The 16,196-nt window shown below is 42.6% G+C and overlaps 1 protein-coding gene across 1 annotated transcript in view; it reads left to right on the forward strand.

Moving 5' to 3' along the window:
* The first annotated feature begins 1,141 nt into the window (after window positions 1–1,141).
* The window catches only part of LOC132533385 (uncharacterized), an 81,570-nt gene continuing 66,515 nt past the window's right edge, over window positions 1,142–16,196 (forward strand). The window contains exon 1 of the mRNA XM_060174193.1: window positions 1,142–1,229. Within this exon, the coding sequence (XP_060030176.1) occupies window positions 1,142–1,229 (88 nt within the window). The remainder of the gene's footprint in view (window positions 1,230–16,196) is intronic.

Below are 16,196 nucleotides of genomic sequence, written 5' to 3' on the forward strand. Positions count from 1 at the left end.
AATCATTTGAGTCTACCCATGAACTTGGTTTTCAAGGCACTAGCTATTCAAAGGTAATTCCTGCCCCAAATGGGAGAGGTGAGATAGTGAGACCCTCCTCAGCGGAGTCTGAGAGTGTGGAAGTGAGACCCGTGGAAAATGGGTGGGTGAGCTCAGAACCCATCTGTTACACCAAACCAAGTGTGGGCTGATCATGTCACTCAAATTAGTTTGTAGAGGAGTGAAAATTAAAATGCTGGTAGGTGAGCAAGTTATTAAGAAGCTATTCCATGTGCTCAAATTCACACCTACCTTTAGTGGGGGAGGGTAGTGTTCTGATGTGATTCCCATGTCTTTTGTGTGTGTGTGTGTGTGTGTGTGTGTTTTATTTTTAAACATAAAGTCAACTAATTTAGTCATCTGGATTAGCACAATATCGAATGCAGTATTTTCTTTTCCATCTCTTCTCTGTGTTTTTTTCCTTCCACTTCTCTCTGTCCTTCCATAGGGAGATGCCACCAGGGAAGACCCAATGCTGATCTCTGAGTGAGTTTGCAGCTGGGTTTAGTCTAGTTTCCTAGCACAGTCCTACTCAGCACCCCTCTTCTCTTCACCCCTCCTGGAAACAACAGCAACTTTTCTCCACAAAATGAGTACTTACTTTTCTAAGAGGAAAAGAGAAAGGAGAAGAAAAGGGTAGAGGTAAGGAGTAGAAAGGAGAAGAGAGAAGAGCTGGGGGAGCAGAGCAGAGCAGAGTGACCAGCAGAGGGGTGCCGGGCTTGCATCGCGGGTGAGAGAGATGATCCAGGAACCAAGCTCGTGATGGTAACAATACAAATCTTTATTCATGCGGGAGCTCCAGAGTCCGGCATGAGTGCAGCGGGTTAAGCCACGTGGAGCCAACAGCAATGGCCAGCGTCCGCCTCCCCCTGCACGACTGACCTCCTCTAGGTCCTGACACGGAAGATAAAGAAACCAGAAACGGAAGTGGCTTTTATAATACCATAAGTGGGAGGGGCTGGAAATGGCAGGGGCTTCTCTAGCAACCGTTGCCAGGGAATCAGTTGGCAGGAATTAGCAATATACTGTGGGGACTAGGAGGGAGACCTTTAATCATTTATAAGACAAAGCAGAAGATTGGTATGTAGATAATAATACTAGCATGGAAATAGGGTGGTTTGTGGACCCTGCCAAGCTGGACTACATCTGCACAATTTCCCAACAGGGGAAAGGATTGCGGAGAAGTCCTGGTCAGTGAAGGCCTGTGTCCCTCCTGTGGCTGAATGCCTCTGATGAGCTGAAAACCGGTCTGTGGGAAGTCAGAACACTCTTTAAACCCCTGACAGCCACTATTCTTCACAGAGGCTGTGAACAATTGCTCGCCTGCCAGTGTCTGGCTAGAAAAATAGCTGTACCTACAGGATCATTTAGAAGACAGATGGCAGAGGCAAGCCCTATTCATCTGCCAGTAGCCATTTCATAATTCTCCCTGCCTGTCAGACCCTGGATGGGGAAGCCAAATGCATCTTTGTGCATTTCCCAAGCTCATTGGGTAGCTCTTGTTCTAAAGACAGTACCTGTGTCCCACCCCTGACCTGCTCTCCCATCCCAGCCCTGGGTGGCAGCCCTACTCCAGGGTACTAAGGAGAATGCCATTGGAGCCAGTAGGAAAAATCAGTTCTCCAATTCCTAAAAATCCTCATGTTTGCTATGGGGGGAGGGGGTTCTGTTATTTTCTCCAAATATATATCAAAACTCCCAAACAGGTCCCATCCCTTCTCTGCTCTTTCTGGCTTCCATGATTCTGACCCATCATTAAGCCATATTCTAGAGCCTGGGTTATTTTTCTATACTGAGTTGCCATTTTCTACTTCAAGTACTATTTTTGGAGCCAGGGAGATAACTCAACCATTTGGAGCACTGACTTTGCCAGGCTCTACTTCTGACAGGCTGATGAAATCAAGCTTGGGATAAAGGTCTCAAGGTCACTGTGAATTCACCACAGCACCACCTGTGAGTCCTCTCAGGAAAAATCAGTACATCGATGTGTTCACCATGCCACAAACATTGGGAGAAATTGCGGGAAAGAAAGCTCATGTAGTGGGAACCTATAAAAGGAAGGCTTTGCAACCTCACCAATCTGTCCTATAACCTCAGCTCTCTAGAGCCCTACCCCACTAGGGAAAGATAGAACCAGTCTAGGGGATGGCTTGACCTGACAATGTCCATATCCAGTGGAGAAGCAACTACAGAAGCCAGACCTTCTACCTTCTGCACCCCATACAGAATTTTGGTCCATATTCCCAGAGGGAATAAAGAATAGGGAAGCTTCCAGTGGAGGGGATGGGACACAGAACTCTGGTGATGGGAATTATATGGAATTGTACCCCTGTCATCTTACAGTCTTGTCAATCATTATCACATCACTAATAAAACGGAAAAAAAAATATCAGGTGCACAGGGAAACTCCTGAACTTTTGGGGTTCTGGCTGGCCAAGAACAAATGTATTTTTTTCTAGTCCCACAGGGCCTTTTGTCCATATGCAACAAATAACTCTTGACCACCCTCCCCTTGTGACACATCTTCTCACACTAGTCTTCTTTCTCACACCACCTCTCCTACCCACAAGTACACAGCAAGAAATTCTGGCTTTGTCACCAGTCTTTCCCCTGCTACTTCCCTGACCTTCCCTAGACTCCATTCATCATTCATCAACTACACTGCAATCTTTGACTCAGGGAATTCCTAAAATCACCCTTCCAACTGTTGTATGCTTTACATTGGGTTGTTCTAGATCTCCCCCGCCAAGAGAATTGGATCAGTCCTGTTAGTTTCATGGGCCTGCTTGGCCCCGCCTTGAAGGAACCCCGACAGAGTTCCAGAGTTGGAGAGTTAGAGAGAGTGCTTGCACCGCAGGAAAGAGGCAGCAGAGTTCTGTTTGGTGATTAGTTTGGTTTAGTTTATGAATCGTTGTTCCTGAATAAAGAAATACAGCTTCCCTGCCCAGCCGTATGTCTCTGGTCATCTCTGTTACCCGCCCGTGAAGCTAGCCCGGCCAGCTGGAGGCACCGAATTTTAACAACACCAACCTCTCCCAAATGGCTCTTGTAAGAAACCCTACTAATGATCCTGTTAGCAGCAAGTGGATTCTAAGAATGACCAGAGTACTACTCAGCCTTGTCGAATCTCTCCCCTACCCCTCCCATGAGTAATGAGAAGCACTCCCATAATTGTTCCCTTAGACAGCAAAAGGGATAATACAAATGTAATTAAAATCCCACCCCCCTAGGGAAAGGTAGAGACAGGTTGAGGGTATGGAACAACCTGTCAACTCCCATGTCCAGTGGAGAAGCAACTACAGAAGCCAGACCTCCCATCTTCTGTACCCCCAAAAGTTCTTTGGTCCATACTCCCAGAGGGATAAAGAATAAGGAAGCTTGCAATGGAAGGAATGGGATATAGCACTCTGGTGGTGAGAATTGCATGAATCGTTCCCCTCTTACCCCTCAATCTTGTTAATCATTATTAAATCAATAATAATAATAATAATTACAATAATAGAGTTGAAAAATAAGAAAGCAAAACTTGTACTGGGTTTGGTGTATTGCACCAAAGTAAAAAAACTCTGGGGTGATGGGGAGAGTTCAGGTCCTGGAACACGATGACAGAGGAGGACCTAGGGGGATTGAATTGTTATATGGAAAACTGAGAAATGTTACACGTGTACACACTACTGTATTGTACTGTTGACTGTAAACTATTAATCCCACAATAAAGAGAAAAATAAAATAAAGTAAAATAAATAAAATAAAACCACTAACCGGAAGGGGGTGCTAAACCAATCCAGGAGCCCTTTGAAAGCAGATAGTGGTCATGAGTAGGAACCTTCCAAGTTGCCCCAATTTCAGGACCCATTTTTCTCAGGTGGAGCACAGAGTACGTTGTCCATCCTCCCTTCAGAGGATGGGACATTGTCTACCATTGTTGATCCACTTTGAGGGCAAGGTCCTATGGGGGTCCACAGAGGGTTTATTGTATTGTTCCTGATAGAGATGACCAGTAACATTGGGGAGAGGGATTTATTCTAGGTCTAGGCCCATCATGTATGTTTGGGAATCTCAGGACTCCCTGATTAGGGCCCCAGCTGATGGGGTGGCCTGATATTCACTAAAGAGTCATCATTAAAGTATGCCAGTCTCTTGCCCTTATTAAGCTTTTGCAGTCCTTGCTTTGATAAGGTTAGCTCTGGAGTGAGTGAGGGAAGTGTAATAGTGTAATAGGAAGTAGGTGAGGAGGGTATCTAAGTCTAAGTAGACACTATTTCATTATGAACTTTATCCTGACTCACTGCAGACTATTGTGTACTTTTGCTTTCAGGTATATATTCTGCCTTAAATTATGCATACACGTGAACGTATGCTCAATCTTATGGGACCTGGTCTATATCTAGGTTTTGGGACTTGGTTAGGAAGTGAACCACCTGGAGTGGAATTAGAGAATCCTATGAAAGGAAAGGTCTCACCCGAGTAATGAGGCTGAAGGACTGACATTCCACGCCTGATGTCTCTGGACACAGTCTGAAGTGAAGCATGCTGAGGTGGTACTTATTTCATTGATTAGGCTGGGATTGGCAGATGCAATATCATTTGGTATGAATTGAGAGAAGCATGTAGGAAAGTAAGCCCCACCCTAGAGGTTCCTACTCATGACCACAGAATGTGAGCTCAGATCTACAGGGATGCAGAGGTCACACAGGCTCCTAAGCTGATTATGGGCTGCAGATCACATCAAATCGATGGGGTTTACAGTCAACATTTATACACCTTTTCCATATTTGGGAGCTACTCTCTTCCCTGATCCAGCTTTCTGCTCCTTTTTCCAGCCAAGACATCATCTCCCCAGACAATAACTTGGATCCACCTTCATATCAGATGTCAGGCTCAGGGGAAAAAAAAAAAAAACTCGGATAGTCATGGGCCCTTTGGAATATAACTAAAATAGGACTACTAGCTATGTACAAAACAGAGACACTCACCCCCAACTCTTCATCTGCACTATTCCAGCTTTTAGGTTCATGATTAGTCAACAACTTGTTTGGCTTTATATGTTAACTCTATTTTCAGCCACCAGGTTCCAGATGCTACCATGATGCCAGCCAGACTTCCCTGGAGAGACAACCCTAGCAATGTTTCCTGGAGCCCCACTTCCCCAGAGCCCTGCTCCACTAGGGAAAGAGAGAGATTGTCTGGGTATATGGATCTACCTGTCAACACCCATGTTTAGTGGGGAAGCAGTTACAGAAGCCAGACCTTCCACCTTCTGCACCCTACAATGACCTTGGGTCCATACTCCCAGAGGGATAAAGAATAGGAAAGCTATCAGGGGATGGGATGAGATACAAAGTTCTGATGATGGGAATTGTGTGGAGTTGTACCCTTCTTATACTATGGTTTTGTCAATGTTTCCTTCTTATAAATAAAAAAGAGAAGAAAAAAGAGAAAAGAAAAGCAGATGGTGGCAACAGACATATCAGAGACTGAAACATGTGGTCTCCATGCAGTGATGCTTCTTTGAAAATTGAGGAACCATTAGGAAAGGATTGCTGATTTTATGGAGCAGATTAAAACCCCCATGGACAGCCAGGAAGGAAATGGAGACCTCCAGTCCACAGCTGCAAGATACTGAATCCTGCCAACCACAACAGCTGAGATGCTTCCCCAGCACCTCCAGGTAAGACCAGAAACAAAACTCAGCCCAGTCAGTCAGATTTCTCACGTAAAGAGCCAAGAGATGGAAAATGAATGCTATTTTAGGCTGCTACTTTTATGGTAGTCTGTTATGAAGCAATAGAAGGACAGCCCAGTATCAAATGGTAGGGATCAAGAAAAGCATGAAAGAAAATGAGCAAAGCCTCAGAGGTTCCAGGACTGGGAGAAACACAAATCTGACAGAGAATGAGGAAGGTTCCTTGCTGTCTTAGAGTTTAAGAAAGCAATGGGTAATCATTATTATAATCAAGTTATTTGGAAACTCCATTTACTTTGTAAATCTCAGGGCTAGGATTTGCCATACCATACAAGACATTTCCATGATTTATGTCATTTAATGCTATTTACAAATAAATATATCTTATATATTGACAAGACTGGTTGCTTCTGTTCTCCCTAGTCTAAAGTTATAAATGATTTAATATTTTTTAAAAAGTCATTATTAGAAATGCATTAACAGTTTAAGCCCTGTGTTAAGATTCAATTCAGTTCACTAATTGGAAGCATTAAGTTCCTAGATTGAAGGAATATATGCTCAGCACTGAAGTCTATACATTGAAAAGCTTGAGACAGTCAATCTATTTTTCCCCTCGCATTGATTAAATAATTTCTTTCTTAGATCTTAATGTTCACTGACACAGATCTGTGATTATGCCCAGAGAAGTTGGATTCTAATCCTGATGTTCTCTCTAAATAGTGATGTCATAGTGACAGGCTGATTCAATGCCTCCAGGTCTCAGAATACTTGGTTAAATAATAGGTACTTATGGGGCCAGAAGGTGGTGTACCTGGTTAAGCGCTCACATTTACAGTGTGCAAGGACCCAGGTTCAAGCCCTTGGTCCCCACCTGCAGGGGGGAAGCTTCACAAGTGGTGAAGCTGGGCTGCAAATGTCTCTCTTCCTCTCTATCTCCTCCACCCCTCTCAACTTCTCTATCTCTATCCAATAAATAAATAAATAAATAAGAATAAGGTACTTGTTCCAGGAGTCATGGAAGGTCCCAGCTTTAATGTCCTTTTTTTTTCTTCTTTTTTTCTTATTGTCATCCCTAGGGCTTCACTGCTCAAGGATGACTTTTTCAGATAGGAAAGTGATAAGGAGAGGGGGAGACCCTATGCCGCCAAAGCTTCCTCCTGTGCTCACTCTAGCTCTCCCATGTGGTGTGTAAGCAGCTTCAACTGGGTGGCACCTGAGGCAGGGTGGTTGCGATCCCAGCTGAGCTATCTGTGCCCTGTGACTGTCAGTCCTTGTGAATGGAAATAACACTGCATTACTCAGGTTGTTTTTTTTTTAATTTGACTTTTCCTTTCCCTCCCGAAGCTGAGAAGAAAAGCTTCTCACCATTAATCCTCTCATCAGCTTACAGAAGAAAGAAATGCATCCAAGAAAAATAATTTGTAATTCTGAGAGAGCTGCACCATGAGTAAATTGACTTCATACTCAGAAAACACTAGCCCTGTTCAGCTCAGTGTGAGTAATTCTCTGCTCCTCAGAGAGGCCACAGCTCTCACCAGCCTGGATCCATAGAATTTTAGCTTCTGGGACCTAGTCCAATCCCTTCATCTTCCATACAATATGGCAGAAGCTGAAAGCACTTGCCCCAGTGTTTTATGGGAATATTGGGAAGAGCTATGTGTAGAATTCAGTGGCCTGACCCATGTTGTCTTTCTGTCCCTTTTGCCAACAAAGTAAGGTATATGATCTGAAACTGGAAGTCACAGTATGAACCAGTAACCTTCCCTGAGAGCAACTGTTACTTGTGGATTGAGTGGTGACCCTGCCCCATTAAAATGTATATTGAGGGGTCCGGCAGTAGCACAGCGGGTTAAGCACATGTGTTGCAAAGCCAAGGACTGACTAAGGATCCTGGTTTGAGCCCTTGGCTCCCCACCTGCAGGGGAGTCGCTTCACAGGTGGTAAAGCAGGTCTGCAGTTGTCTATCTTTCTCTTCCCCTCTCTGTCTTTCCCTCCTCTCTCCATTTCTCTCCAAACCCCAGACACCTGGGAATGTGACCTTATTTGAAAACAGGATTCAAATAAAAATTTTGACCTTATTTGAAGATAGGATTCAAATGAAAATTTTATCTTTTCCCCAGTGTCTTTTCCACAAACAGAGTCAGCTCTTGGAAGTCGACATAACCGCTTTCTTACAAATGATCACTGATGGGCACCAAAACTCTAAACAAGGATCCGGTATGGGAGTGATTGTCAGAATGTGTTTAAGGTGAGGAGTAGCTAGTTCCTGTCAATAGAACTCTTTTGAGATGTATTTCCTTCAAAATAGCAAACATCTGTGCACATCTGCATCCAAGGCATATGCTTCTCTATGTAACTGAGAGTAGATTCATGGACCTGACTATCATGAAATTGGAAATTTTTAAAAGACTGCCTGTGGCTGTAAAATTTTCACTTAATTCCAGACATACTGACATGCCAAGGAACCCAGCGTGCGAGAAACAAGCTTGTCCACAATAGTCTTCTGATGTTTGTTTGCTGAGAAGTCTCCAAATCAGGTGGCATGTTTGCCACTGAGCATGGGGACAACAGAACAGAAGCTAGGTTCTATTCTTCACTATCACTAGGGCACATATTAATCATGCTATTGTACCCACTGCTAGTTTTAAAATGGCAAATGATCCCCCCTCCCTGATAATATCTCCCTAGGTTTACTGGAAAAAGTACTTGTCCCTGATTTCTTTCAAGACATTTGATCCGGATGTCTCCTGAGTATACAGCTGTACACATCTTTCACCCACCATGTTGGCAGTGGACTTTTGCTGAGGTTGCAGATGGTGGTCTCTGTGATGAGCATGCAAAGAACATTATTTGGTGCTAGTGTCAATCTCTGCCCTTACCATTTCCACCCCCTTACTTTGAAGTGAAGAAATCAAGAGCAAAAGACAAAAACTATGGAAAACACTGTCATCGTGTAAAAATAGAGAGGTGACCCTGAAGAGTGCCATTCTACACATTTGGGACAATTGCCAGTAACTTCAAACATATTCCTTATGCAGAAAGCACCCATCTTATTATTGTAAAGGTTTAAAGTATATGGTCTCTGTCTTCAAATTATTAATAAATTAAAACCAAATACTAACTAACATCCAAAAAAGGGCAATAAGATACATGCATAATGAATATGCAAGGTTATTAGTTTAATGGAATTGACCAATCTCTTAGACAGTGGAGAGAGTCCAGTGTCATGTATTAAAGGTCAGTTCTTCAATATCTGACTCTAGATTATGCCAGATCTTAGCAGAGCATTTGGCGCATTTCATTGTTACCTTCTTTGAAGTTCACTTCTTCTCTTGTCTTGGAAATGTTATGCATGGCTGAGGTTGTTCTGAGTTGATGTTGTGTTCACTCTTAATGTGTGCTAAATGACTGGAAATGGGAAGCAGATGGACACTTGGCCTAGAGATTAAACTCCATCTCCTTAATTAGATAGTGTTGATTAAGGCTTCCATTGCGTCCTTCTTTTGACTGCCAAGTTAAAGAGTTCTCCAGTGGGGCTCCTTAAAGCATCTGGAAACTAATGGCTTATTCAGTTCTCCCTTTGTGTTCTCTCATGGATCCTGAACCAACAGGAGCCAAATTGTTTTTGTCTCTTTAGTTTTTCTCTAACAGTCTTACCACTTGATTTTCCTTTTTGGCAAGCGTTAAAACAGAAGAAAAGGAATTCTGGACAGCCCCCTGGCTGAACTTAGCTTCCTATTTCGAGTTAGCACAATTTAGCTGGAAAAGGTGGTCTTCAAAATAGAGTCCTGATGCTTTAGGAAAGTCCTGGTACTGGTTTCAGCCTGTGCCTTCTAGCATAGAGCAAGAGTTTGTGGTCAAAAAGTTCTGAGTTTAAATTTTGGTTCAACTGCTTTTTTTTTTTTTTTTTTTTTTTTTTTTTTTGCTGTAACTACAGTGTGCTTGGCAAACATTTAGCAACAGACCTTTAAGATAAATAAATAAAACCCAAGTCTGTAGCATGTGCCTGTTTAGTGGTGTTCTCCTATCATGGTCAATTGTAAGCTACCAGTATGATGTCACTGGATGGGAAGTTGGAAAGTCATGCACTGTTGGTTCTCATTGTTGCTTAGCTGCCCTGACATGCCACTGGCTTTAGCTAGGTCAGTGTTGTGCATGAACTGAACGTGATTTGGAACGGTTGCAGGCACTAGTTTCATCATCTGCACCAAAGGGATCAGGTATTGTGCATTGTTGTTACAGAGACTAAAGCCTCAACATGGCCACCTACAGCAGAGTCTGACCCTCACTAGTAGCTTGGAGAATTGTCACTACATATTAACATGTCAAGCTGGCTTTCAAAACCTTGAAACCCTTGAAAATGTAGCAATTAAATTTCATTATGCAGGTATCTGGGGAGTGGGTTCCCACTAATCAAGTGTACAAAGGGCAGTTATATAAATCATAATGCCAATTTACCACTTTGATTTAGTGTGTATACAGAATTGTAATTTTCCCAAGCCCAAATTGGGTCTCGTGGTCTCATAATGGATTTCCCTTTGGTTTGGGATTGTTAATGTGTGAAATGCTACAACAGCATAACTACTAATTATATTTAGATATGCTTAATTAATCACCTGGCCTTTGTTGGAATTGGTATATAGTACTGGCCTGGACCCAAAACTTTTGTTCTGCACTGATTTCCTTATAGGCAGGCAGCTCTTAAGTCAATCCTGTGTAAACTTGCTAGATGCAGAGTATATTTAGCCAATCTGAGAAAGTCCAGTCTAGTGAGCTCCAGTCACACTTACTCAGTGAGGAAGGAGAAAGGATGGAGGTTACTGTTCCTATTTTACTGTTCTACAGACTGGACAGTAAGGGCACATGAACAATTACTAGGGTAGCTGAAACTTATTATATGTGAAACCCTCTGAGTTGATCATTTTTTTAAATTTCCACCAGAGTTATCAGTAGAGCTTGGCGCTGGCACTACGAATCCACAGTTCCCAGTGGCCATTTTTTCTTCCTCTTCTCCCTCCTTCTCCTCCTCTGCCTTCGCCTCACCCTCCTCCTATTTCTTCTTCCTTCTTTTTCTTCTTCTTCTTTCTTTCTATTTTTTTTATTTGATAGGACAGAGATGAATTGTGTGGGAAGGGACATATAAAGAGGGAGAAGAGAAAGACAAACACATGCAGACCCGCTTCATCACAAATGAAGCATCTCCCCAGCAGGTCGGGAGCAGGGGCTAAACCCAGGGCCCTTACACATGGTAATATGTGTGCTCAACCAAGTGCACCACATTCTGGCTCCTTTGAGTTGATTTTTAAAAAGGTATAAGACTTCTTGGGGGGGGGCAGGCAGTGGCGCAAAGTGCACATGACTTGAAGCACAAAGAGTGGAGTAAGGATCCTGGTTCAAGCCCCCAGCTCCCCACCTGCAAGGGGGTTGCCTCACAGGCAGTGAAGTGGGTCTTCAGGTGTCTATTTTTCTCTCCCCCTCTCTGTCTTCCCCTCCTCTCTCCATTTCTCTCTGTCCTATCCAACAATGGCAACATCAGTTACAACAAAAATAACTACAACAATAAAACAAGAACTACAAAAGGGGACATAAATAAATAAATAAAACATTAAAAAAAACAAAAGACTTCTTGCAGTAAAAGAAGAAATCTGCTGGCTGGGTTCACCCAAAAGCAGATTCTTTGGTAGGACTTGGCTTATAAGATGTTTATTAGAGAGTGCCTTCACAAGAGGAAGGACACAGCACTGGGGGGAGAACAAATATGAGCTGGGATGTAAACCAAAGACCTTCATCAGCCCGAGAAGAGCTGTTGGAATTTTTCCCAATGTGAGTGAAGGAACCTGCCAGGCTAGTGTGGTGGTGCTTATTCCCAGGCGCGTACTCTCTGGGTTGGAGAGAACTTGACTGGAGCCAGCCTGGGCTGCTACTCACTCAGCGACGTGAGGGAGATGACTCAGGAACCAAACACATGGTGGTGGCGAGGCAGTATGATTCTTTATTGATCAGAGAGCCAAGGCTTTTAAAGGGCAGACCTGGAAGTGGCAAGTTGGAAATGGAAATGGATAGGAAAGGGGTGGAGAAAGGCAAAAGGGGCTGGGAAGATAGAAACTTCCTTAGCAACTGTTACTAGGGTTTTAAGTGGTAGTATTAATAAGACCCTGCAGGCAGGGAGGGTCTTCAGGGTAGAAAGAAGATAGATCAAAGGAATGGAATGGGTAGGGATCTTTCAGGCACAACAGTGATTATATATATAGGCCATAGTATCAGGAATGCAGGGTGCTTTGTGAGGCTCCTCACAATTTCCTGACAGGAACCCAATACTATACCATCCTGCGGCTCATTTGCATTGGATGTAGGCTACTCTTTCAAGGTGTCACTTAGGAGAAGCAATTTTCTTCAAAAAAAAGGCCTGTATTCTCAGCAGTGGTCCCAGGTTCTGGGGAAGCCTGTCTTCCTTTCCAGGAAAGGACCTGGGCTATAGATCACAGCACCCATGATAAGAAAGAAAGGGTTTCCTACACAGCAGAAGGCAGTGGAACAAGGAACAGAGTTGCACATGGTTGCCATGGGAGGGTGTCAGTGTTTGCCAAGGAAAGTGTTCCATGGGAAGCCTGAGACAGAACCAGTTTCATATAGATGTTTACTGGTTGTGAGCTTTTGTGTTTGGTAAAATTTTGAGCCACAAGGGTCTTCAAACCATTTGGTGTATCTTAACATTGTTTGGTGATGGAACTGAAAAAGATTAAGGCAAATTGTCGTACAGTAAGGAATTTGTGGCAGTGAGAATTTATTTATTTATTTTGCCTCCAGGGTTATTGCTGGGGCTTCCATGCCTATGAATCCACCGTTCCTAGTGGCCATATTTTTCCATTGTTGTTGTTGGATAGGAAAGAGAGAAATTGAGAGAAGGGAAGACAGAGAGGAGGAGAGAAAATTTTCAGACCTGCTTCACTGTAGGTGGGGAGCCAGGGCTTGAACTGGGATCCTTGTGCTTTTCACTATGTGTACTTAACCCATTGCTCTACTGCCCAGCCCACCTGGGAGTGAGAATTTATAAGAGATCAATGCCAATCTGATTTTATTATGGCATGGGGAGGGTGGGCCTATGTTAAACTTTTAGCATTACTGTTCAACTTTTAAAGCAACCACTTAAATGATATCTAGGAGGCAAAAGAAATAGAGAGAGAGAGAGAGAGAGAGAGAGAGAGAGAAAGAGAGAGAGAGAGAGAGAGAGAGAAAGGAAGGGAGAAAGAAAGAAAGAAAGAAAGAAAGGAAGAAAGAAAGAAAGAAAAAGAAAAGTGAGGCCCCTTATTCTCCTCACCACCAACCCCTGTAGTGACACCAATGGGAAATTGCTCATCATTACCTCTGAATGAAAGACTGTCTCTTTCCATAATGGAGATAGTTAGATGTTCTGCTAATGAACTGCTTACACTGGTTGAACATCTGTGGGTCCTTTATCTTGGCTAATGGGGATATTTCAAAGCATCCAGCTTCAAAGATTTTATGACTGGGCAAGTTTTATTCAGAGCTGGGTTTCCTAGCTCCTGCTCTATTAAACTCCCTTTTGCTCTCCCACCCTCTTTTTCCAAGTAACTTTTTTCCAAACCTCTGCCCCCCAAAACTATTTTGGGCTTGCCCCAAAATCAAAGTATATACTCTCGCTTGTCAGTTGTTTTACACTGTGCTACATTAGAAAATTATAGTGACCGATTCATTTCACCTAGTCAAATTATGACTGAATTAGGATCTCAAGGTGGGGAGGTTGACAACATATCTTAAACAAGAAAGAGAAATGCAGACACAGCTAGTGTTCTATGAGTCTGTGGTCCCTCTCAAGTGGAGTTCCAGCTAGGTGCTCAGAGCTTTCAAATGAGCAAAGACTGTCCCTTGACAGTCACTTACCTTCAGCACAGAAATTCAGTGTGTAAACTATTTTTTAAAAAAAAATATTAGTGATTTAATATTGATTTACAAAATTACAAGATAACAGTGGTATAACTCTGCACTATTCCCACCACCAGAGTTCTGGATCCCCATTCCTTCCATTGGAAGCTGTAGCAGTTCTACCAAGGTTGCAAATAAGGGTTAACTATTCTTTCTACAACTATCTGTATATCTTTGTATATATCTGTCCATTTTTAAGGTCCCGTATTCTCTTCCTTTCCATGTCACACCAATACCTATTACTACATTCAAATGTCCCTCCCTTCTTCCTCTCCTCTCTCTAGGTTCTGATGGAGTTGGAGTTCAGAGCCCTGTGGTCATCTTCTGCATATCATTTCTCCCCCTTCCCCACTGGACCAAAGTTCCTTTTGGGGTGCAGACAATGCAAGATAGAAACAGGCTGGGGGTATGGATCAACCTGCTAACACCCATGTCCAACAGAGATGTAATTGCAGAAGCCTGACCTCCCACCTTCTGAACCTCATAATGATCCTGGGTTCATACTCCCAGTGGGATAAAGAAAGTAAATTTTCTAATGGATGGGGATGGGATACAGAACTCTGGTGCTGGGGACTGCATGGAATTGTACCCCTCTTATCCTACAATATTGTCAATCATTATTAAATCAATTTAAATAAGCAAAGAAAATAAAATTCTATTAGAGCTAGAAAAAAAAAAAGGGAAAGATAGATTCCTGGAGCACTGCTTCACTGCTTGTGAAGAAGTACCTAGTTCATGTTGTCATCAGTGGTCTTGGCATCCAGGAACTTATATTAAAGTTCTAGAACCATTAGAACCATTATTTTAAAATCACATGTCTGAGACAAGAAATTCAACATTCCTAGACTGAGGAGGTGGGCTATGTGACATCCAGTTTGCAACTGATAGTCTCTTCTTCTGATCAGAGTTTGATAACACCCTTCTGGCATGTATATTTGGCCTGTATATTTGTAATGCTTTTATCATGTAGAATACATATTTTTAAATGTGTTGGGATCATTTTTTTCCTTTTTGTTGCTGTTGTTTTTTGATCGTTGCTGGGGTTATTATTATTGTTGTTATTTAATGTCATTGTTGTTGGATAGGACAGAAAGAAATCAAGAGAGGAGGGTAAGACAGATGGGGGAGAGAAAGATATATATACCGGCAGACCTGCTTCACTACTTGTGAGTTGATCCCCCTGCAAAGGGGGAGCCAGGGGATCCTTATGCTGGTCCTTGGGTTTGGCGCCATGTGCACTTAACCCATTACTGCCCCATCCACATGTTGGGACCATTTTTACCTTTAGTATAAACCAGCATTTCAAAGGACTGTCATCTTGTCAGACTAAGGAAGACAGGGTGGGTTCTGAAGAGAAAAAAAGAAAGAAAAAGGAGGAGAAGGAGAAGTCTTGCCTAGAAGACTCTTGGCTTTCCTGACCCTGAGTTGTTGTAAATATAAATGAAAATGAGGATCCTGGAGAGATAGTGTAATTGTTCTCCAAAAGACTTTCATGCTTGAGGCTCTGAGGTTCTAGATTCAATCCCCAGCACCACAAGCCAGAGATGAGCAGTGCTCTGTTTCTGTTTTTGTTTTCTATGTGTCTTTCTTTCTAGATCCCTCTTCATTAAAATACAATGTTTAAAATAAATAAATAAAACAGTTAAAATTATTAAAAAAATTTTTTTAAAGGAAGAGAAGAATGTTGGAAGATTTTCACAAGCCTAAAGACTGCTGTATAAATGTAAATCGTCATTGCTTGTATAAGAAATATATCCACAGGTATGAAAAGAGTTTTTTATGAAAAAAAAAATCTAGGCAGATTATAGCAAAAGTTCAGCCCCTTCAGAAACTATTCACTCCGCTACCCAGAGCACTGGTAAGTTCCAGAAACTGTTGAGAACGTCAGTGACTTCTGGTGAGCTCTGAGAAGCACCTACTTGGAAGATGGGACCCCACATTATTAGACCCCACCTCCCATCTGAGAAATTTCAGTAGTAATTCGGGCTCCAATTTTTCTTTTATTATTTTTTAAAATTTTATTATTGATTTAATGATGATTTACAAAATTATAAGATAACAGGGTACTGTTTCAACACTGTTTCAACCACTAGAGTTCTGGATCCCTTTTCCCTACACTGGAGGCTACATAAGTTCTCCCATGGTTGCAGATATGGGTCAACTATTAAGTCTACAACTACCTGTCTATATTTGTGTATATCCACCCCGTTTTTTTTTTTTTTATCCCATCTTCTTTTCCTTCCCAAGTCACACCTACACCTACTTCTACTTCTGAATGGTCCTCCTTTTCCCCTTTTCTTTCTCTGGGTCCTGATGGAGTTCAGAGCCTCTGGTTATCTTCCCCCCTTTTATTTCTCCCCTGCTGAGAATATGAGCCAAAATTCTTTATGGGATGCTGAAGGTGGAAGGCCACTGGCTTCTGTAATTGCTTCTTCACTGGACATGGGCATTGGCAAGTGGATTCATACCCCCAGCCTATTTCTACCTTTCTCTAGTAGGGCAGGTAGGCCCCAATTTTTCATGTAAT

Source organism: Erinaceus europaeus, chromosome 16 (assembly GCF_950295315.1).
Source record: "Erinaceus europaeus chromosome 16, mEriEur2.1, whole genome shotgun sequence".
Lineage (NCBI taxonomy): Eukaryota > Metazoa > Chordata > Mammalia > Eulipotyphla > Erinaceidae > Erinaceus > Erinaceus europaeus.